The sequence below is a fragment of the Nicotiana tabacum genome, chromosome 11 (genome assembly GCF_000715075.1).
Source record: "Nicotiana tabacum cultivar K326 chromosome 11, ASM71507v2, whole genome shotgun sequence".
In the NCBI taxonomy this organism is placed as follows: Eukaryota; Viridiplantae; Streptophyta; class Magnoliopsida; order Solanales; family Solanaceae; genus Nicotiana; species Nicotiana tabacum.
The window spans coordinates 180,704,800-180,728,084 of NC_134090.1; the positions used below are offsets into that span (position 1 = coordinate 180,704,800).

General features: G+C 36.3%; 2 protein-coding genes and 1 long non-coding RNA gene across 5 annotated transcripts; 2 read left to right on the top strand and 1 right to left on the bottom strand.

Annotated features, from left to right (window-relative positions):
• Positions 1 to 1,951: 1,951 nt before the first annotated feature.
• LOC107828723 (beclin-1-like protein) lies at positions 1,952 to 9,380 on the top strand. 2 transcript variants are annotated; one of them, XM_016656086.2, is made up of 9 exons: positions 1,952 to 2,313; positions 3,222 to 3,757; positions 4,127 to 4,251; positions 4,999 to 5,047; positions 5,183 to 5,341; positions 6,827 to 6,912; positions 7,468 to 7,539; positions 8,105 to 8,254; positions 8,959 to 9,380. In XM_016656086.2, exons 2-9 carry the CDS (start codon positions 3,224 to 3,226, stop codon positions 9,188 to 9,190), a joined length of 1,407 nt encoding a protein of 468 aa, XP_016511572.1. In that variant the 5' UTR covers positions 1,952 to 2,313; positions 3,222 to 3,223; the 3' UTR covers positions 9,191 to 9,380.
• A 3,338-nt stretch (positions 9,381 to 12,718) lies between these two features.
• Positions 12,719 to 15,056, top strand: LOC107828728 (uncharacterized). The gene is made up of 2 exons (XR_012696890.1): positions 12,719 to 13,432; positions 14,424 to 15,056. It is a non-coding gene; the product is annotated as an uncharacterized LOC107828728 (long non-coding RNA).
• Positions 15,057 to 15,351: 295 nt separating this feature from the next.
• Positions 15,352 to 22,541, bottom strand: LOC107828722 (cyclic nucleotide-gated ion channel 1). 2 transcript variants are annotated; one of them, XM_016656084.2, is made up of 9 exons: positions 22,412 to 22,541; positions 21,753 to 21,903; positions 20,652 to 21,231; positions 20,195 to 20,407; positions 19,457 to 19,752; positions 19,050 to 19,161; positions 18,037 to 18,273; positions 16,802 to 17,196; positions 15,352 to 15,914 (listed from the first exon to the last, which is right to left on the bottom strand). In XM_016656084.2, exons 2-9 carry the CDS (start codon positions 21,782 to 21,784, stop codon positions 15,611 to 15,613), a joined length of 2,169 nt encoding a protein of 722 aa, XP_016511570.2. In that variant the 5' UTR covers positions 21,785 to 21,903; positions 22,412 to 22,541; the 3' UTR covers positions 15,352 to 15,610. The 2 variants fall into 2 exon arrangements, with proteins under 2 accessions (XP_016511570.2, XP_075081921.1); XM_075225820.1 differs by having other exon boundaries at positions 22,373 to 22,510.
• Between the last annotated feature and the right edge of the window lie 744 nt (positions 22,542 to 23,285).

Sequence of the window (23,285 nt, forward strand, 5' to 3'; positions counted from 1 at the left end):
AATATTTGTGTTGGTATTCGGAGCAATTTGAGATTATTTGGAGCAATTTTGGGTTAATAGATTGAAATTAGAGTTGCAATTTCGTAAAACTTTATTAAACAACACGGAACAAGTATGTCAATCGGGTAGAATTTGATGTACAATTTAATAGATAGGTCAACTGCAAATAACACAAATATAAAATTATACAAATTGGATAAAGTTTGTGAACAATCTAACAAATATGTCGAATGCAGATAACATAATGTAATGTCAATATGGTAATGTTTGGTGAACCGAACGATCACAAAGTCATGCCAAACGAGTAAAGTTTGTGAATAATTAACAATATAAGTAGAGTAAATAGCACATAAAATCTACCAATCCAGCCAAAAAAAAACCCTGACAACCAATAAGTATATAGGGTCGTTTTCTAAATACATTCAAAACTAGGATAACATTTAAAGTCTAGGCTTTTACAGGGCCATTCCTGTCAATCACCTAGTAGCATGTGGCATTAGGCTAAATTTGCAAAAATTAGCGGCCCAAATATTCCAAACTATATTTATGTTTTTAATTTTTTAATGAGAATTTTTCATAAAGCATCATCTTTTTGGTCTAATTAGTCATTTATAGATATTCTTTGCTATATTACGTGTTATAGATATCTTTTATGTTTTTATACAATGTATTTCATGTATTTAAGCTGTTGTATTCATTAATACAACCAAAAATATAGGCATAAAATCTGGAATTCCAGCTAAGTTTGACATGTATTTAGCTGTATTCAAGCGACATTAACATTAAATACAGTAACGTATTTGCGCTAAAAACGGAAGGAAATAAAATCACATGATATTCTCCTAATTTAACTCAACGAACTAAAACGATCCCTCATTAATCTGTATTTGAAAGATACATAATAAGATTATAGCTGAATAAAGAGAAATACATATGAATAATACAATTGAATACAACAAAATACACCTTAATTCATCTGAATAAAACATTTGATTACAACAAAAATACAACTGAATACAGCTGAATAAACTCTTGAATGCAACAAAATACAACTAACTTCTGCTGAATAAAATAGTTGAATATAACTAACTACAACTGAATACAGTTGTATAAAACACTTGAATACAACTAACTATTGCTGAATAAAATAGTTTAATACAACTGATTAAACCTGAATACAAGTGAATACAGCTGAAGAATACATTCGAATACAACTGAATACAAACAGGCGATTTGGGCGATCTAGAGAGAGAAACAGCCCTATGGCTTCGCCGGCCGGCGGCCAGCCATTAGTTCCGGCTGGTCAGCCCCCTAACACATCCACAAAAATTGAAAAGGTACGTGAAAAGGAATCTTTCCATGTTATCCTCTTGGCAAAGTCTTCGGGGATGTCTCCGAACAAGACGCATTTGCCGCCGTCCGTGAAGCCTTTCGCCTCGGAGTCAATTTCTTTGATACTTCCCCGTACTCAATCTCTCTCCTTCTCCTCCTTTTCTTTGATAACAAATGCAAAGAGATATGTCACACTCACTGCATTGGACTGTTCCACATATATATAATTGATGATTCTGATAGTTTAAGGATTGAAAATTGAGAATTTGGGTGGGAGAAGAGTTAAGAAACTAGGGTTTGTAGGAGAAGAGAGTCTGGTTGTATGCAAACAGAGAGAGATTGTATTGGGGTTTGTAAATACGCGGTAATTATGTGAGAGAAAATACAAAAAGGGAGAGAGAAAAATAATATTTAGCATATATGGTGCCTTAATTGTAGGATATAACTATATTTAGATTTTTTGCTATAAAAGATAAAAGGTATTTATAGGATGTAATATTTTAAAATGGTATTTATTTAAAATAAATATGGTACTAAAATTTTCTACGGGGCGTAAAAATTCCTTTTTTTAATTGCTGAGTAATCGCATTAAAACCAAGTCGACCCGGAAAAAGGTTCCGATCCACCTGCTAACGGAGCTTCCAAATATTCCATCAAATTCATATAACTAAATTTTCCAACAGTAACACACAGAATTCGTCGATCTTCAATCATGACGAAAAATAGCAGCAGTAGTACTAATAACCTTACGCCGGATAAGGGTCGGACTTTACCGGTTGACCCGAATCTTCCTCGATACCTCTGTCAGAACTGCCACAATCCTCTGTGCATCGTCGGCGTCGATAATTATGCCGATAAATTCTTCTCGGATTTTCCTTCTCGCTCCGGTTTGCCTCCGCTTCTCTCTCTCTCTACCTTTATATATTCATCAATCAATCAATTAATCATGTATAGAAGATTATGGGAACTGCTGTATTGGAGGTAATAATTGGAAAATTTTGGTTATTTTTATTTTGTATGCAATAAAAGCTTTTTACCTTTAGTGAATTTATTTGTGAAGTAATTGTGTGTTAGAGAAGCTTTAATTTGGGATGCTACTTAGTTCAATGGAGGACGCAACGTTTAGAGTTTTGAGTCCGTTTGGTTTAGCTGATTGAAAATAGCTCATAAGCATTAAGTGATGAAAAATAATTTTTGGTGCTGAAGCGAAATTTTAAATTTTTGGGTAGAAGTGCTGAAACTGATAATAAACAGTTGATGTGTTTGTGGTAAAAAAGTGTTGATAAGCATTTTTCCATTAAAATGTGTCCTTGAATTTATTCACAAAAGTTATAAATTAAAAAGTGTATCTAAATAAGGAGAAGAACAAATGAAGAAAATGGAATGGAGAGGGATCAACTTGTGGCTTTTGGATGATTTTAGTTTATAAGCACTTTTAATTTTACTAAACGCGTAGATAAGCCAAAAAGTGTTTAGAAACTAGTTTGACCTGCTTATAAGCTTAGCCAAACACTCTCTAAGTCCTACTCCCTCCGTTTCAATTTATGTGAACCTATTTCCTTTTTGGTCCGTGCCAAAAAGAATGACCCCTTTCCTTATTTGGAAACAATTTACTTTTATGCAATGATTTATAGCCACGCAAAATATATGTGCCTCATTTTACACCACAAGTTCAAAAGTCTTCTCTCTTTTCTTAAACTCCGTGCCCAGTCAAATGGGTTCACATAAATTGAAACAGAGGGAGTATTGGATTTCCATAATACGAAATCCCTAGATTTTTTGTTCCCATAGATCCTCATTTTGTTGTTAGTTTTCTTTTCTATGTCCTGTGGAATAGTACAAGCACAGATAATACATCTGTGATTTGCTGATTTGGGGGTTTTGTGCAGGGATGCAGGGTTCTTCAATGCATGGAGCTGGTAGTGTTATAGGGTCGAGTCGTATGGAACATTCCTACGTCGTATTGCCAAAGCAAAGAAATCAGGGACCAGGGATTCCGCCTCGAGGACGAGGAGTATCCGCTCAACCAGATGCAAGCCAGTTTGGGAAGGCCATGGAAGAATCATTCGTGGTTTTGCCTCCACCAGCTGCTTCAGTGTATAAATGTGAGCCTACATCTGATGGAGCTGGTACAAATGTTCCATCACCAGATGGTGGGCCTCAAAATGCTCCTACGCAGCCAAATAATTCTGGGTTTCACTCCACCATCACTGTGCTAAAGCGTGCTTTTGATATTGCCTCAACGCAGACCCAGATTGAGCAACCGTTGTGTCTTGAATGCATGAGAGTGTTGTCTGATAAACTTGATAAGGAGGTTGAAGATGTTAACAGGGACATACAAGCCTACGAAGCTTGCCTTCAGCGACTAGAGGGAGAAGCAAGAAATGTTCTTAGTGAGGCTGATTTTCTGAAGGAGAAATTGAAGGTGCATCACAATTTTGGGTCACCTAAAGGGCATTGTAGTTTTCACCTTTATACATGACATAGAGAACAAATAAATTAAGATGCTATATAACCTGATGCAGCATGGAAGTACCTTAGGAAAACTTAGACCTGGAAAAATATTTTAGCACCCTGAAGTCCTCGGTCCTAGTGCATTCAGTTGATAGTTGGTATGAATGTGAGGATATTACAAAATTAATATATTAGAATAAAATGGGAAACACAGTTGTGGATAAAGAAAACCGAGGCTTAGCGCGTACCTTTTTTGCAAAAACGTCTACTGCACTTTTTTGTAAAATCTCTTGTATTGAAGAGTATTTATTGACATTAATGTGTTTCCATGCTGTTGAAGATAGAAGAAGAAGAGCGAAAACTTGAAGCAGCAATAGAAGAAACAGAGAAGCAATGTGCTGTGGTCACTGCCGAACTGAAGGAGCTAGAGTTAAAATCTAGCCGCTTTAAGGAGTTGGAGGAGCGGTAATTTCAAATGATCTGAGTTGCATTTTCACCTTTTACCTCTCTACTTCTCCGGGGTAGGGGTAAGGTCTGCGTACACTCTATCCTTCCCAGACCCCACTAGTGGGATTTTAATGGGTGGTGGTTGTTGTTGGTGGTGCAGCAACTAGCCGTCATAAATGTAGTTTAGGAAACTTTTTTTTTTTTTTGATAAGGTGAAGATTTTATTAAAAACAGTATCAAGCTGATACTGTAAAAATACAAGGATACTGCTGGCTTAAAAACATTAAAATCCTAAGTGGTCGTAAAACAGCTCATAAGAAGTTAGAAGCAAGCAGAGTTAAAGGGGGGTAAAACTCAAATTAGTAGCAGGGAGACACATTGTTTCTTTTCGGTGCACCCATGAGATCCTAGTTTGTACATAGATCTGGTGGTGATTCGTAGGGAGTCATATTCTGTTGAAGATTCTCCAATTTTTGCTGCTTGTATACCATAGATTTTTCTATCATTAATAAAATTATTTACCTTATTTGTTGACACCAACTAGCTCGAGATTGAGGATGTAGTGGTTGATGATGTTGTTGTAGTATTATAAAGGAACTCGGAATAGCCTGAAGTAGAGAAACGTACAACTAAAAGAGTACCTGTCACTATAGCCGGGCTTGGTTGCATGGACCAATAGTGTAATAAATGATATCTACTAATTAAATAGTCGTTTGAGATTTCTTATCACTAATTGCTAATAGTTAGATGCCTTCTCTTTGCCAGGTACTGGCAAGAATTCAACAACTTTCAGTTTCAGTTGATATCTCATCAGGTTCTTGCTACTTCTCACCATGCGTCTGTTTGTATCTGACATATTTAGTTTCCTGTTTGAGATAAGCTTTGGTCATGTGTCGTGTCTTGTGTTGGAGGAAGGAAATCAGTGTTAGAAATGATCTTTTTACTGCAGGAAGAGAGAGATGCAATTTTAGCTAAGACAGAAGTTTCACAAGCTCATTTAGAGCTGTTAAAGAAGACTAATGTGCTCAATGATGCATTCCCAATCTGGTATGATGGTGAATTCGGAACGATTAACAACTTTCGTCTCGGAAGACTTCCTAAAATTCCGGTATGTTACTATAATTTTTTTTGGATATAATTGTGTGGTTCCTGGTAGATAAATTCAGCAGTATGCTTTACTGCAGTGTTTGATAATCGATACTGTAATCGTATTTTCTCTTAAAGTACTTCCTCAATATATCAGATTAATATTCTTTATAATCCTAGTTTTTTGGTTATCAAAAAAAATATATCTGATTAATATTCAAAATATGCTATAAAATTTATATTTTTTCGGGTTATTGGTTGGAGAAGGAGTCAAGTAAATTTGTTAATTGAAAGCAGAAATAGGTCAAGGAAATTGGTTGAGAGCAAACCTCTGTTTAGGCCACTGTGAAATATGCTACATCTTCAATTCTATGTCCTGTTTAATACCGAATCTGATGAAAGGAAATGGAGAAATAAATGCTGTGCAAGTACTAGAGAATATACTAGATGAATTCTGTTTGGTGTATTGACTGCCAGAGGCATATCCAGGATTTTAATACCATGGGTGCACTATTATCTTTAAGATAGCTGTTTTGTTCCATTATATAAAAATTTATGATGGCGGCAAGTTGACGAGCAAATTATATTAATATTATATTTGCAAAAAATATTATTCACTTTACAATTGTCCTCGACGAGTTTTTATTGAAAACAGTCAATAATAACATCATTACTTACAGTTTTAAATATCTCACGCTCTATATAGCAAATTAAACAATCATTCAAAAACGTTTTTAAAAGCGCTTAATATTGAGCAGGGGTTTTCCTGCTTTGAATCCACTGAGAGCCGAGAGAGACGAGAGAGACGAGTCATGAGTATTTTACTTTTAGGGATTTCAAAGTTTTTGTACTCAAAAGAATGATTAGGAGAAGAAAATAAAAAAGACGTAGGCAAAAGGTTTTTTTTTTTAAAAAAAGTAAAAAAAAAAAGTATTTGTTTGTTAATTGAAAAGAAAGAAAGGGCATAGGGATATGTTGTTAATATAAAAGGGTGTGGGAAATTGGGAATTTATTTATTGTAATTAATTATAAAAGGAATTAATCAAAAAGAATTGTATTTGGATCGAACCCCTGACCTTGGGGACAAAAAGGAGATAAGAAGGGCACTTAGTCACCAATGCACCAAACCAATCACTTGAGCATGGGTGGCCACAAATATATTTAACCACATAATTGAAAAAATTAGTATTTTATATATAGCCTAGGGAGGGGAGCATGGGTGCATGTACCCTATCCCTTCCACATAAATCCGTCTTTGTACTTCATTTAGACATCTTGAATAATGTTATCTGGTAGTAGCTGTTTCCATTTACCTATTTTTTTCTTTGCATTTATGAAGTGTTATTTTGTGCTACACTTTAAATGGCAGAAAGGACTCATTATTTCATATTATGATACTGTATCTCATACTTTCTTGTCTGGTCAATTTTTCTCATCGTAATTATATTATCTTTCTTCTTTTTTATTTTTTTTAATTAAATGTTCAACATTTATGATAAATGCTTAGGTTGAGTGGGACGAGATAAATGCAGCATGGGGCCAAGCTTGCCTTCTTCTCCATACAATGGCTCAACATTTCCGGCCAAAGTTTCAGTATCCTTATTGGAATATACATCTATCTATTTGTTAAAAATATAATCCTTTTCTCGGTCATTTCCTTGATTGATTGAATCCAGAACTTTATTAATCTTTTACTGCCTAGTTTGCTTGTCAGGATGCAACTCTCAGCCTAAGAACTGTTGGTGCTTATGCATTATGAATCTTAAATTGTTTTTGATAGATCTTGATTAGGTCCGATCCAAGGTGCATAAAGTTCTTGCTGAGTCTTTTGACCTTGCCGCTCAAATTAGCATATGGTCCTTCAGTCCTTGTGGAATTTTTGAATAACCTGTGTATTTTTAATCCAGTCTAACTTTTCTTATTCAAGCCTTCATTAGATTATTTTTACCCAATCACCAAGTTGCCATGTTTGTTCAAGTAGACTTGATCTGACTAGAGTTAATGTTCAGCTCCGGATAAACAATACTAAGTAGGACAGCATATAAACTTTTGGAAGCTAGACACCAAATATATTGCATTTTTTCCCCGTAAAGCATAGTGTTCTTGTTGTTATCTGTCCGATGTATATCCTTGATTTTCCCTTTCCAGATATCGGATAAAAATTCTTCCTATGGGAAGTTATCCTCGGATCATGGACACCAATAACAATACTTATGAACTGTAAGTCTATTCTTTTTTTTCCCAAACATTTTTTCCCAAAGATATTTATTACCAGTATGTCAATTTGGTACAAATAAGTTGATTTCAATTTGATACAAATAAGTTGATTTCAGGTGGGTGATGATGCAATGATAATTATATTCAGTAAATGTAGGAGGGGTAGTTTGTTTAATATTGACGTGGTTTCATTGTAATACATTGAGCTTTCGACTTGATAATAGTGAATGAAATGTACAAACTCCAAAATCACTTTTTGGAGGCCAGTTCTTTTGAATCTTCCCTTCCAGTTATCTTAATACCTAGGCAGTAGCAGCTTATAAAAGAAAAAATATTTTTTTTTTTGATAAGATAAAAGAAAGAATAGCTGAATTATTAAGTACAGAGGATCGAACACGAAACCTTCATGACATAAAGTTTCATCTCAACCCGCTGCACTAGAAAGGCGTCTTAAAGAACTTTGGGATTAACAGACACTGTTTTTGGTTTTCCAATAGCAAACTTTAACCTTTTAGAAGTAGCTAATGTGATCCCAGTAACTAATGTGATCCCTCTTACTCTTTTGAAGATTTGGCCCGGTAAATCTCTTCTGGAGCACACGATATGACAAAGCAATGACATTGTTCTTGACCTGCCTAAAGGAGTTCGCCGACTTTGCAAATTCAAAAGATAGGGAGAACAATATTCGTCCTGACAAATGTTTTAAGCTTCCGTACAAGTAAGCCTCTGCATATTCAAGAAGTGTGATTCCATAGAAGCTTCAATCTTTTAGCAAAATGTTCTATAGTAAATCTCAGATTTACATTTCTCAGATACATTGGTATTGTGTAATTGGTAGTCAGGATTTCTGCAAAGAAGAGTTTGGTCGATTTTGTTTTTATGATAAGGTTGCCTGCTTATTTCCTCCATTTTATCCCTGAAAGAAGGAGCTTGAAGTTCGAGCAATGACATCAATTTGGATCAGTGGAAATAATTACATAAGTTTTTTTGCTTTTCCCTTTTCTTTTTTAGGTTGAGAATGTAAAGAGGTGAGTGACTTGGCGTGGTCATTCATATGAGTTTGTAATATGTCTTAGACAACTGCGTGCACCAATGGGACTTAAACTAAGGGAGAGTTGGACAAATTCCAACATGGAAGGAGCTAAACCTGATGCTTTTGCGAAGTACTTTTATGAGTCTGCTGTTATTTTGTAATTTGTATTACACCAATTTATCTTGATCTTCGAACTGCTGCTTTGAAGTGAATGTTGAGCTTTTTATATGACATATGTTAGGATGTACATATTGGAAGCCACAATTGGACCATAGGTTACTCGACTCGATGTTAGACATAGAATTGGCGTTCTCCAACAAAGTTCTGGTCTGATGCATTTCAACCAGAGTACTGTAACTGTTGCTTAATTATCTATGGCTTTCTTGCAGGATTGACAATGACAAAGTTGAAAGTTACTCCATTACTCAGAGCTTCAATAAGCAGGAAAATTGGACCAAAGCTCTCAAGTACACACTCTGCAATTTGAAGTGGGTGCTCTACTGGTTTGTTGGAAATACAAATTTCCAGCCACTTTCTGCAACCGTCTCTTCACAAGCTGAAGTTCCAGCTGCAGGATCACTATACAGCAAACAACCAACTAATCCCAAGTTTCAATCTTGAAATCACTAATACCAACTTCTCCTGTTGTGCTTAGCATGTTGTAAATAGACAAGAATGTCGAAATCTGTCAGTGCAAAGCAATCACTTGTAATGTTGCATCATATTATTTCTTGACTCGTTAAAAAAGGTTGAAGTTGTATATTCCAATATGGATCACATTTAATAGTGCTTCTTGTTTTATTTTCTCTAATATCATGTCTGATGGTTTCTGTTTGATGGTACTAATATATTGTACCTTCCTTTCTCTTCTCGTCTTTTTCGTCTTCTTGAGCCGAGGGTCTTTCGGAAACAACCTCTCTACTCCTTCGGGGTAGGGGTAAGGTTTGCGTACACACTATCCTCCCCAGACCCTACTTGTGGAATTGTATTGGGTCGTCGTTGTTGTTGTTGTTTTAATCTCATGTCAAATTCTATCAGTGCAACGCAATCACTTGTAATGTTGCATCATATTATTTTCTTGACTCGATAAAATTTTTTGAAGCTGTATATTCCAATATAGGTCACATTAAATCGTGCTTGTGATTTTCTCTAAATCTCTAGTAGCAGGCTTTTGCCAGAAGGTTTATCCAAAACAGTCTCTCTACCTCCCCAAGATAGGGTAAGGTCTACATTTATATTACTCTCTTCAGACCTCACACTGTAGATATTCTTATTTCACATTTTATTTCGCAGAATGATGCATAGATTCTCATATAAGTTTCACTGGTGTTACGAATAAGACGTCTGGTTTCTGATAGTAAATTATGCATAAGTTATGTGGAGTTTGATACCAAAAACCAAAATAAAGTACTACATTAGTTATGCAAAGATTATTTTAGTAATACGAGGTATGATGCCCGCAGAGGCGGATCCAAGATTTCAAAAGGATGTGTGCACTATTATGAAAAGGTGGATCTAAAATTTAAATTTAACAGGTTTAACTATAGTTTCTTACTATGAACCCGCTACACTTATAGGTTCAAAATTATATTCTTTTTAAAATTTTAGTAATTTTGACTTATATATCTATACTTTGTACCGAAAATAAGACCGTCCAAAATAGGATTTTAAACCCAATTTTACTTGTAGAGGTGCACCTAATAATTATTGCATCATAGGAGTCTTTGAGCATGGTGCACACACATATATTTAAATAATTTTGAAGAAATATAATATTATTATACATAATTTACGGAGAGAAGTATGGATTCACGTGAACCCATATGGCTAAGCCTAGATACGCCCTGAAAATCAAATAGTAGTATTGTGTTAGTTCGAAGTTTTATAATGAAATTGGATTTCCTTGATCTCTCAAATCAAACAACCCTTAATTAGTGTGTCCAACTCATTTCATTATTTTAAGACTTAGATGGAAACTAACAACCATTGCACGCGTTATCCCTCATCCCCTCCATTCTTTTTAATTATTTATATCACTGTATTATAAGTCTTGGTCTCTTTTTTTTTTTTAAATTAAAATTTTATCTCATTTGATGCCCCCAGTTTATTCGGATCAGGAAGTACTCATATGCCCCTTTCCCCGAGCTTTACAGCTAGTTTGGATGGTTGTTACCGGTTGTATTGTATCGTATTGTTACTTTAAATACAATGTTTGTTTTGAATGTAACTTAAATTTTATTGTATCGTATCATGAAATTTGTCGTTACGTAACAACGAAAAGTACCACTTTATGGAACGATCGATTTGGTGTGGTGGCGTCGTTTCTTTATTTTTTTCTCATCTTGCCCTTTTTTATTATTAAAATAGTCCTAATTTATCTTTTACCCTACCTTTTTATATACTAATATTACCTTGTACCTTATTTTTTCTTTATAATATTGCAAGTTTATTCTTCATATTGTTGGTGCATCACATCATAAAATGTTAATAAACAATATAATCTATCCAAACATTATATACATCAAAGCGATACAGTACAATACAATACAATACAATACGATACATTATGAACGATAGATAACAACCATTCAAACAAGCTGGTAAAAAATGTATGCGTGACACATTCCAGCCTTGATAACACCATTGAGAATTCCAGCATTTGTAAACAACAACAACAACAACAACAACAACAACAACAACTCAGTGAAATCCCACAAGTAAGGGGTCTGGGGATGGTAGTGTGTACGTAGACCTTACCCCTACCCCGATAAAGTAGAGAGGTTGTTTCCGATAGACCCTCGGCTCAAGAAAACGAAAAAGACAATATATCAGTATCATCAACAGAAACCAACCATCGAAATAATAACAGCAATATAAGAACCAGAAAATAGTTAAAACGCAATAACAATAACCATTAAATAAGGTGTTGGAATCTCAGTTGCTCTCATATTCTGGTGTGATTTCCGGTTAAAAGCCTTTTCTGGAAGCATTATGTTGAGTCACTCCAAGAGTAGAATCAGCAGCTCATCTCACGTTTTAGGATGATCCCGAGAATCAATCCCAATCGAATCTATGCAGCTACTTGTTTCATGGGTCGTGATCCCGCGAGAGTGAGCTAACTCCAAAAAACCCGTCCACAGTTCGGATTTCAGGCTGCAACTCGCCTGCATGAAGCCTGAATTTTGGATTTTGCGACTGAAAATCAAACCGAAGTCAATTCATTCAACAATGCCCCCTCGGGACATTATGTATTGGATTTTGCCAACACCCTTTTCTGTCTTGCATTTCACCATGGCACTTCTATCTTTCTTTCTATTTCAAAGCTTGTGCTTTGGTTTAGATCACTGCTCCTTGTCAAAGCTTAGTTATCCGTGAATGAGAACTCGTTTTGCTTGTTGGTGGTAGGAATTTCTCGAACGAACTGCACTCTTTCGTATACGTCAGGAGTCCATTGATGAGAAGGGGCTGGGGATGGTTTATGATTGAATCTCAGAGGCATTCTTATCATTTGGTAGATCCAAGTCCATAGCCTATTTCGTTTCTGTCCAATCGCTACATAGACACAATACAATGTCTCACTCTCAGAGGTGGCCCTCCCAGGCAGGAGAAGGGCTTATACTGCTCGCATGCTGTCGAGTTGTGACGAAGGGGGGACGGGGAAAGCTACAGGCCCAAAACCTTCGACCCTTCTTTCTAAATGGAGGTGCCCGAGTGAACGACACACTTTAATCATCTATGATGATCCCTCCAAACAAGCACAAGCTTATCGCTTGGAAGCTCGAAACGAGCGGTCAAAGGAATTGATCCGTTTAGTTCTGTTCTTCTCCTAGTTTTATAGCACACCCATGTTGAGGTCCGTCAAGTCCTCTAGCCTAGAGTAGTCAAAATTTCCTCTGATATTGAGTCTTCGAGAGCCAGACTGGAAATGATAATCCCTACGGAAAGATAGTTGGCTGCCATCTTAGACACCGTCTTATTGGCCCATGGAAATTATCGAAACCGCGTTCCGGGAGAATCTAGTCATTTAGTCGGTCCATAACTATCTCTGAGAAAGCTCCGGAGATTCTATGGGAAATCGAAAACGTCGAAGTAAGTTGTGACTTATAAATAGGAAGATAAGGAGATAAGGGGCGAAGGATATTCATGATATTCGGAAAGATTTATGTTCATTTGCTCTGCTAGCAGAGCGGTAATAGGAACAAGAGCCAGATCGAAGACATTCCTTTCATTCTTTTATACCCCTCTGGAGACTGACACTATGCTTTATAGAAAGCGAAATAGTGATAAGGAGTTGCGGAAAAGTCCCCGAAAAAAGGAAGCGACTTTTCCCGGAAGAGCCCCATTTTTCACTGGGTCAAAGCCTAAAATCTGATGAATAGAAGGAAAGTAGATCAGAAAGATAGGTGAACGACTTGACTATAGTATAGGTCGGATGTTTCCGTGAGCAGTAAACAGCAGATCTCCCCTTATTTAGTACATTATACATCTGTCCGCCAGCAGCGGAGGGGGTTCGATTCCCGCATAACTTATTATGATAACATCTTCTGTGCAGTTATCAATGATATCAGGCATTGTTAGGTTGAAGGTTGGACGGATTGTTATAGTGATCCTGATTTTACGCGTATGATGCTCCTCGATACAAATTTTCTTTTGAGCTATATGGAATCCTTCACACTTTATCCAAAAGTTAAGGATTTCTTTGTAAGAAATTTTGGTTTTGTGATTATCAGCCAACAAAAGTTAGGGGCTGATGGAAAAAAATAGTACTGAGGATGAGCAGCCTATGCATCTTCTTGAAATTCTTCGGGATGTCATCATCTCCAAACCAATTCAATCAAAAACACTTGAGCAAAAGGATTTCAAGTAAGAATTTATTTTGGTAAATTATGTGCAGTTCGTGTTCTCTTTTACAACGATTTAACTGTTATGGACAGTTGCACATTATCTGTACCTTATATGGTTTTTACAGTCGAGTCCATCAATTGAAGGTGTAGCGATAAAACTTTCAGCTGTCTAATTACCTGGTTGTTGCTACTGCCTGTTTATTGCTTCATTTTCATTTCTTTTGAACTGAGGGTCTTTCGGAATCATCATCTCTACCTTTATTACGTAGGGGTAAGGTCTGCGTATACCTCACCCTCCCCAGACCCCACTTGTGGGATTTCACTGGGCTTCTTCTCGTTGTTGTTGATAAAACTTTCAACTATGCTTCCCATGCATTTTAAGAATTTCTTATAATTCAAATAGAACTAAAGCTTGAAAAGTTGAACTTGTTAGATTTCAATTCTTTGGCAATTACTAGTAGTTGGAGTATACGTTAAGAAGAGGAATCTCGACGTAACTGGTAAAGTTGCTGCCATGTGACCAAGAGGTCATTGGTTCGAGTCACGGAAATAGCCTCTTGTAGAAATACAAAGTAAGGCTGCGTATAATAGACTCTTGCGATCCGTCCTTTCCCTGGTTCCCGCACATAACAAAAACTTAGTGTACCGGGCTGCCTTTTTTGGAGTATACGTTAAGAAGGGGAGCTTTGGCGTAGCTGGTAAAGTTGTTGCCATGTGACCATGAGGTCACTGGTTCGAGCCGCGGAAACCGCCTCTTGCAGAAATATAAGGTAAGCCTGCGTAAAATAGACCCTTGTGATCCGGTCTTTTCCCGGACCCCGCGCATAGCGGGAGCTTAGTGCATTGGGATGCTCTTTTTGCAGTATACGTTAGATATAATTTGCTTGAAAACTTGAGCTTGTTGAATTTGCTAGTATTTGCATAATTCTTATCATTCCTATAGCTACTAAAGCTTGAGCACGAGTTATTTCCATTTCTCTACTTTACATGTTGGGGTTTAATTTTTTCAGAACGGAATCGAAGAGTCATATCTACCCCTTTCGATCAGTTAGAGATCTCAAACAGAAGGGCATATATCCATGGAATCAAATTCAAATCCTACAAGTTGTTTGGAAAACTCGATCTTCCAACGGAACATATGAACATCTATAGCAAGGTAATCTATGCAAACATGATAGCTTATGAGATGAGCCCAAACACGAATACTCGATATGAGGTGACATCTTATGTGAATTTTATGAAGTCACTGATAGTATGTTCAGAGGATGTCAAAGAACTACGAGAAAAAGGAGTAATCTGCAACCATTTGGGAACAGACGAAGATGCAGCCAAACTGTTCCAAGATATTACTACTTATGACGTGGTCTCTCATGGCAGTACTCTTGTTGATGTTATAAAAGATATTCAGAACCACGTTAGCAGCAAAGCTAAAACATCGATGGCAGAGTGCTACTGGACTTATTTTAGCACTCCATGGTCAATTATCGCGTTACTTATAGCTGGTGCGCTACTTTTCTTAACTATTATGCAATTATAATAGGTATCCTATGAATTAAACAGATGCAGCAATGTGTAAACACCTAATTTATGTTCCTCTTCTTTTTGTCTGGTCATTCCTAAATAAATGTTTTTGTTTCATTTTAGACCTTATTTTCTTTTGATTTGTCTTATATTTAAGGCGAAACATAGATAGATAAGCTTAAAGTTGGCATTGAAATCCAGTTAGACGTCGCCTTAACTATGCCAGTAACCAAATGGACACCTCTACTTGGCACAAGTGTGTCTCGTCGATACCCCAGGTCCAGCAGAACTCACACAAATAGACACCTTTTGACATGTTTATTCAGCTCCAAGTACTATATTCTGAGTTTGTAACTTTTGGTTGATTTGCCCAAGTAGACTTAAGAATTCAAATTTAAGTGGCTAAACTAATAAGAATTCAAAAAAACCTTAGTTCAAAACAGAATTGTATGCATGCTTATATATACAAGAATCCTAATTAATCAAGGTGCATAGCATATGTACTGCTCAAGGAGCTATAAGGGCAGCCTGGTGCACTAAGCTCCCGCGCATCCTTTCACCAGGTACTACTCAAGGAGTTGCTTTACAAAGAAAAAAAGAAAAAAGAAAAGAGAAAAACTCGATTGACGTGTCATGGATACATCTCCCAGCATTTCTAGTATATTAGCTCCCCAACTCATGAATGATTTTCCTCACTGAAATTTGGTTCAGCTGGTTTCTGAAGCAGTAGAGGTAATGTTGGAGATAATTTAGCCCCAGTTGTATGGTTGCGTCGTAAGGCTCGTAGTGCATTAGCAGCAAATCTTGATGCATAAATGGTAGCTCCAAGACTTGGTGCATTTGTACTCTCTTTTGCTAATGCAACCTGCAATCTATCTTCTTCCTCTCTTAAAGATTTCTCAAGCTTGTTCCTACAATGTCGACGCCATGCTACTTGTATAAAGCATGCACCCCATGTCCTCCATTGCTGTGAGTAAAACCTGAAATAATCAAGTACACAAGTGTTAATGGCTTCCTCCAAAACTTATACTCCAGTAACTTATGTCTGGTTAATTTCACAGGTGATCACTCAACTTTCAACTTAGCGTTTCAAAGTCATAAAATTTGACTTTTGTAATAGAACAATAGCTCAACTGTTGTTATATGTTATAGAAGATAAAATGTGTACCAAAAGAAATGCTATATTTAGTCGTGAGAAACTCAAGTAGGCTTATAGTCATGTCAACAACTCATGTTACATACTATCTACGTAGTACCAGTTAAAAAAAAACTCATTTTTCTGATCCAACCTAATATATATTATGTCTTTCGTTATGTGGCATATTGTGGTTTTTATTTTTTTGTTTTTTAGTTGGTCAGAAAACAAGCTATTATTTTGTTAAGTGGCACCACATGGATGTTATGTAAGTAAGTTGTTGATGTGACAACTTGTGTTTCATCCAGATTTAGCATTTTCTAGCCTTTTTCCTTAATTTTCCATCAGATATAGGCATAATTGAGTTATTTCTTACAAAAATTATTTTAATGACTTTGGTACAATAAGCTTAAAGTTAGATGACCAAATATGAATTAACCACCAAAACTTATACCAGTAACTTATGCATCATGCTTTTGAAGCATGTTTATTTGCTGGTGTTGTTGCTTGCTGTTACTTTTTTCTGTCTATCTTTTTTGAACCGAGGGTCTTCAGGAAACAACCCCTCTACCTTCTTCGGGTAGAGGTAAGGTTTGCGTATATTTTACCCTCCCCAGACCTCACTAGTGGGATTACATTGGGTTTTTGTTGTTGTTGTTGTCGTTGTTGTATTAAGCAAACAAAGCAGGATTGAAGCATGTTATGAAATGGAACAAGGCTAAAACAACATACCTGAAACTATGTTGAAGCTGTTTGCTATGAAGGCGTCGAAACTGTGAGGCAACAAACTTGAGATCATCAGCAGTGAGGGCAAAAGCTTCTATATCAGTTTCAGCTTGAACTGTTCTTGTTGAAATAGGAAGACTAGAGGAAGTATGAGGGTCTAAAGCCCAAGTAAGAAGCTCCTCTCCACAGAAATCACCAGCTTTTAGTGATACAGAGTTGAAAAAACCAGTTCTTCCACCATTTGTTGTCATAGTTAATAGAGTACCTCTCATTAGAAAGAGCATTTCATCTACTGGATCGCCTTCTCGGATTATGAAACTCTTCTCTGTGTAGAGTGCTGGTTTAAGTCGATCACACATTGCATCTAGTAACTGTTCATCCATTTTATCGAATATTGGAACCTGCATTACCAAATCAATGCAAAAATAAGAGGAAACACAAAGAACAAACTTCTTGTTTTTATATATTACAAGACTTGTTGTGGTCGAAGGGGAGCCTTAGAACACGGGTGACTATGAGTCATGAGTTCGAGTTGTGGAAGCAGCCACTAATGCTTGCATTAGAGTATGCTGTCTATATCACACCCCTTAGGGTGTGGCCCTTCCCTGGACCCTATGTGAACGCGGGATGCCTTGTGCACCAGGCTACCTTTTAAGACTTACTGTGCTCGAAGGGGAGCCTTGGAGGAGCGGTAAAGTTGTCTCCGTGTGACCTATAGGTCAGGGGTTCGAGTTGTGGAAGCAACCACTAATGCTTGCATTAGGGTAGACTATCTACATCACACTCCTTGGGGTGCAGCCCTTCCCTGGACCCTGCGTAAACACGGGATGCCTTGTGCACCGGGCTATCCTTTAAGACTTGTTGTGGTTCCCTACTAGTTTGAGCTTGATGTATAGTTAATTGATTGATTGAAAATACTTAGTGTGCTTCAATAAGATTTCATTCAGATTTAATACTCTCACCGTTCCATTTTATGCCACTATTTTCTTTTTTAGTCTGTTCCAGAAGAAGGACAAGACATTTCTATGTTCAGAACTCTTTAACTTGAAACTTTCCATTTTACCTTAATGACACACTCTTACGGGTATAGAAATGTCATGGCATATTTAAGGCTACAAATTCTAAGGGTACTTATGATATGTACCAATAGTATGTTATTTTCTTGTTAAAAACAACAGAAATAGCTATTAAAATCCAGTAAAGTTGGACAGGAAAAATTATAAATGTAGCTATATACTTACTCTTTTGACCAAAGACCAACAGAGATGGCGCTTTAAATCTCTTCTCAAATCTCTAGGAAGATTATGAATAAGTAAATCTTCTTCAACACCTCTGGTTTCTTGCCATTTGTATTGTTCATGTCGTCTAATACGCCCTCTCAGATTATCAGGAAGCATCCGATGAGACATCCATTGCTCTGCGTCCCGCCTTCTCACTCTCATCTCTTCTACTCTAACTGTGATAGATTGCAAATATTTCTGTATCAAACAACAAACACGAATAAATCACTTGAACTTAGTTCTAAAATGTCAAAGTTGTCATCTTTAAGAGGTCTCAGTTTTATCTAGTTTGAGGAATGGCACTAGGGAATAAAGCTGTGTGACATATTTCACAACATTTTGTGGCGACTAAATTATTCGCCACAAAAAGTTGTTAGTGAAAAGGTGAATACATAAATAGATTTTTCATAGGTCGCTTTTTCGGAAGGCGACATATATCACAACATTTAGTGGCGACTAGTTTGGTCGCCACATAAGGGGCAAGTGCATAGATAGTCATTCTTAGGGATGCTATTTAGAGATTAGCCAGTATTTATTTTGTCCCGAAATTTTAAACTAAAAATCTTAACTTCAGGGCAATTCAGAACAAAAATGTCCTGAAAAACTGAAATAACAGCCCTCTAGAGTGGCTACATGATGTCATTTCTATGCGACAGAAAGTCGTCTAATAAGGTGATTACATAATTTTTCGTAGGTCAAAAGCACATATTTGTGGCCACTAAATTCATAGGTCGCTGCTTAGATAAGCGACATATATTACAACATTTAGTGGAGGCTAGATTAGTCGCCACAAAAAGTCGCCACTGAAAATCTTATTTCATGTGGTGTGGGAATTTGAAAATAAGAGTAGTTGAAGGCAGATTTTTTGTAAATGAAAATGTATAACAAAATAAATGGTCATATGCAATTCAAAAATTCAATCTAAACAGATTCACTTGTTCAATATTGTTTGATAAAGGGTAAGTGTTGCTCACCTGCATATTGCCAATAAGCAAGGAAAACAAGATTAGCCCAATAATTGAAATGAATACAGCAAAGAGAATCTCCCCAACAAATGTGCTTGTCTTAAGGTTTTGGCCAAGAGAACTGAAATATAAAACAAGACATTTTCTTAAATACAAGAATACTCAAAATGTCATTAACAATTGCATAAGCAAAACTAAGGCCAAATGCATATACAGTAAGACCTCTCTATAACAATATCCCTATATAACAACATTTCTCTATAAAAGCCAAGCTTTTTCGGAATCAATTTTCATGTTATATTATGATATATGTTCTTTATCACAGCACTTCGCTATAACATCCAAAAATATTCGGAACAAACAAGGCTGTTATAGAGAGATTTGACTGTATATGGAAATAAGTAAAGGAAACAGACCTTAAGTTTCTCAGCCCCCACCAAAAGCAATAGAAGAGTTTGGACCAGAAATTTTGCTTTTCTACTATCCGAAACTGAAGAGCATCAAGAAATATACCAAAATCAAAGTCATTTGGATCTTTTATATCTTCTGATTTCAGGAGAGGGCAAGAAGAATTTAGAAGCAAAGCGTTTCCGTTTCTGTTTCCTCCACAGTATAAGTAGTCTGAAGAACATGAGTCAATCTTCTTACATGCGTCGCGCCAACATGTATCTTGGCGTTCTACTGAGATCAAATACCAGAAGGCTCCGACTACCTGAGATAACAGAATTGCACCTATTAAAACGAACTTTTGTTCAAGAATGAAATCTTATTTCAACTGTCCATATCCAGTTCATCTTTCAGAACCATATCACATTCGCGTTCTGATGAAATATAACTTATATACGTTGACAATGTAGCTAATATTTATACTATCGGTGTAACTTAACGTGTTGTACAGTTAGCCCTTTTTATAAAAGCAGCCCTATATAACAACCATTCACTATAAAAGCCAAGTTTTTCTCGGAACAGATTATTATGTTATGTTATAGAGTATGTCGTCTATAACAATATTTATACTATCAGTGTAATTTAACGTGTTGAAGTTGGTTGCTTACATTATTTTTCAGGTTACTGATTTCACTTATTATGGATAGTTACCTGCAACTAATCTATTAGGTGATGTTAATTAATCGATTAGTTGAAAAGTAACTTACATTACTGGCTAACATGTAAAGGAAAAGGTTGAAAGCAGCTCCACCCCATGCCGTTTCTGTAAATAAGCCTGCAGTTCTTGTTACTTCTTTATACAATGGATAAATTCTAAAAATTCTTGGAACATATTGGACAAAAATGACAATCTTCAATATTTCTTTCGTCGCCAGAGAAATCGGGCTATTCACACTTGGACTGATAATCAATATCACAATCTGCAACAAAAATAAGGTTAACTTGTTAATATTAAGGCAGCAGTCCGGTGCACTAAGCTCCTTCTATGCACGGGATCCGAGGAAGAGCCAGACCACAAGGGTCTACTATATGCAACTTTATCCTGCATTTCTGCAAGAGGCTGTTTCCACGGCTCGAACTCGTGACCTCCTGTTCGCATGGCAGTAACTTTACCAATATGATATTAAGAGAACGTTAAGAATACAAGATTTTGAGGACACAAACCTGTGGAAGTGGAAGGACTGCTAAAACATCAACAATGAAATAAGATTTCAAATATCTCTTGGCTATAGCAGAGGAATCTTGAATCAACTCACCCCTTCCAAATACTCGAGAAGAAGGAGCGATAAAGCCAGTACGAAATTGCAAGATAATATGAAAGATATAGAAAAGATCAGTGATCGAACGTAGAACGCAAGCAGTGATCTTTAACGTCGTGTCCAAATCAAGGCACTTGTTTTTGTTATCAATGACAGGTATGTAGAAGAATAGTGGATCCAATGACACTGCAATTGTACAAATCAATACAAATATTTTGTTCCATTGCTGAACAAATTGACCCTGAGGATCAAGAATTTGTTTCTTTGACGAGATAGATTGATCTTTTGTTGGGTTATCGGTTAGAGGATGGACGCGTATTGATTTTCTCCAACTACTAATTCTTTCAGAACCACTCTCAAATCTTCTTCTAATGTTACTCATCAACAAACTAAATGATGGTTTTCTGATATGAAATGGCTTCTTATTTGGAGAATTTTGATGCTCAGAGTTGAAGGATGACTGTTCTGACTTCCAGTCCTCAAACCTATAAAATTTAAAGCAGGAAAAATATTAATGAAATATTGGGAGAGCCATTGGGAAATGTAACATTTACATCTAAAAATGACAGTTCGGCGCACTAAGCTCTGGCTATACACAACTCTTTAAACGGATTAGACTGGTTTCATTGCATATTTGTATAAGGCTATTTCTACTATTTAAACATGTTACCTATTTGAACGGGAGCCTTGGAGCAACGATAAAGTTGTCTCCGTGTGACCTATAGGTCACGAGTTCGAACAGTGGAAGCAGCCACTAATGCTTGCATTAGGGTAGACTGTCTACATCAGACCCCAAGGGTGCAACCCTTCCCCGGACCCTGCGTGAACGCGAGATGCCTTGTGCACCGGGCTGCTCTGCCCAAACATGTGACCTATTAGTCACAGGGCGATTAGTCTTGCCGTTGCGCCAAGACTCTCCTTCATAATTTATTAACAAGCCAAAAAAGAAAAAGTCTAACATAAAATTATTGCACATTACTTGGTATAGGAGGCTGATTGAACTAACCTTACATATTTATCTTGCGTTAGATTCATCATTTCAGCTTTAGGCCTAATATGATGCTCAGAATTTCAGCTTCTTTGTTCTAACAAAATGGTCAACAAGAGCTTCCTTCCTTCCTTTCTCTCTAGTCTCCTAGCATAAAGCTCATTCTTTACTGCAAGATAATAAGAACTAGCTTACATTAACAACAAAACCAAATAATTCATGACATAAAAAGAAAGAAAAAAGTTCAAATGAGACTTGAATGTGAAAGTCAATAGTCAAAATTTGAAGCTGTAATCAGCGGCGACTTCATCTGAACCTAGTAATTTCAATACGAAGCATAGATATATCTATATACCTATGTGAAAATCCACTAAAATTTTACATAGTAAGTTCAGTACTGTAAAAGTCAAACTCATCAAATTTACAATTCAATCTTTTCTACGATAAAATCAAGAAGCCGTCGTGTTTCATGCAACATGAACTTGTGATTTCAGAACTGATATTAAAGAAGTAAAACCAAAACTAGATAAATATATCAAACAGACAGATTAAATTAAATAAACAACCATAGTTTTAGCATAGTCCAACTGCTAAAGTTGCAGCCTAATTAGGAAACTGGAACTAAAAGAGAAACTTACACTTGAGAAAAGAGAGAATGAAGAGAAAATTAAAGTTACCATTTTAGAACAAGTATACATAAGGGTGTGTTTTCTTTGTTTGAGAAAGTTCCTGGAGATTGCCATGTTAATGAAAGGAAGACTTGGTCCTTTTTCCATAAGAACACAAAAATAAGTATAGGAAGACTTGGGAGGAGAGAATAGTCATAAGTCAACAAAGAGCTACGACAAAAGTATTTATTACGTACTTTTTTTAAAGAAATTTCCCTGCATGCATGGTTGGTAGGTGCCATGAAAACTATAGATCAACTATTCTCATTATTAGATATATATATTTATTTTCTATGTTTCTTTAATTGAAATTTAAAAAATATGATTTACGAATCCAAGGGAGCCTTGGCGTAATTGGTAAAGTTGTTGCCATGTGACTAAGAGGTTACGAGTTTGAGCCGTAGAAATAAATTCTTTTAGAAATTTTAGAAATGCAAGGTATGACCCTTGTGGTCCTTCCCTTCTCCGAGAAATGCAAGATATGACTGCGTATAATAGACCCTTGTGGTCCTCCCCTTCTCCCCGCCCTCGTGGTACAATAGGAGTTGAAAGAGGCTATATCAAATCACCTGGATTAAAATTAGAGAAAAGGTCCAAATTTGTCCTTAAACTTCATGAACTGATCAAATTTGCCTTCACATTAAATAGTAAAAATAGCGTGGGATAACCACTTTTTAAAATGATATTTAGTTTTTATCCAGTATTTTTAATGCTGAGTAAAAATAGGCACTACTATATTAAAATTAATACGAAAAGATATTTTTACCCTTTCTTCATGAGGGCTGTGTAAATATTAAGGACATGGTGTCTGTGAGCACGTGATTTTTGTTTCGCGGAAATTACTCCAAAAGAAAAATCAAAATAAAATAAAATGTCATCTGTG

What these genes read in the sequence shown, in the direction of transcription:
- LOC107828722 (XM_016656084.2), bottom strand. Translation starts at nt 21,784, where the DNA reads ATGATGAATCTAACGCAAGATAAATATGTAAG. An exon ending in ACGCAAGATAAATATGTAAG is followed by an intron (nt 21,232 to 21,752) that starts GTTAGTTCAATC and finishes TAAATTTTATAG; the next exon opens with GTTTGAGGACTGGAAGTCAG. An exon ending in TTTACATGTTAGCCAGTAAT is followed by an intron (nt 19,753 to 20,194) that starts GTAAGTTACTTT and finishes CTGTTATCTCAG; the next exon opens with GTAGTCGGAGCCTTCTGGTA.
- LOC107828723 (XM_016656086.2), top strand. Translation starts at nt 3,224, where the DNA reads ATGCAGGGTTCTTCAATGCATGGAGCTGGTAGTGTTATAGGGTCGAGT. An exon ending in TTCTGAAGGAGAAATTGAAG is followed by an intron (nt 3,758 to 4,126) that starts GTGCATCACAAT and finishes ATGCTGTTGAAG; the next exon opens with ATAGAAGAAGAAGAGCGAAA. An exon ending in GAAGACTTCCTAAAATTCCG is followed by an intron (nt 5,342 to 6,826) that starts GTATGTTACTAT and finishes ATAAATGCTTAG; the next exon opens with GTTGAGTGGGACGAGATAAA.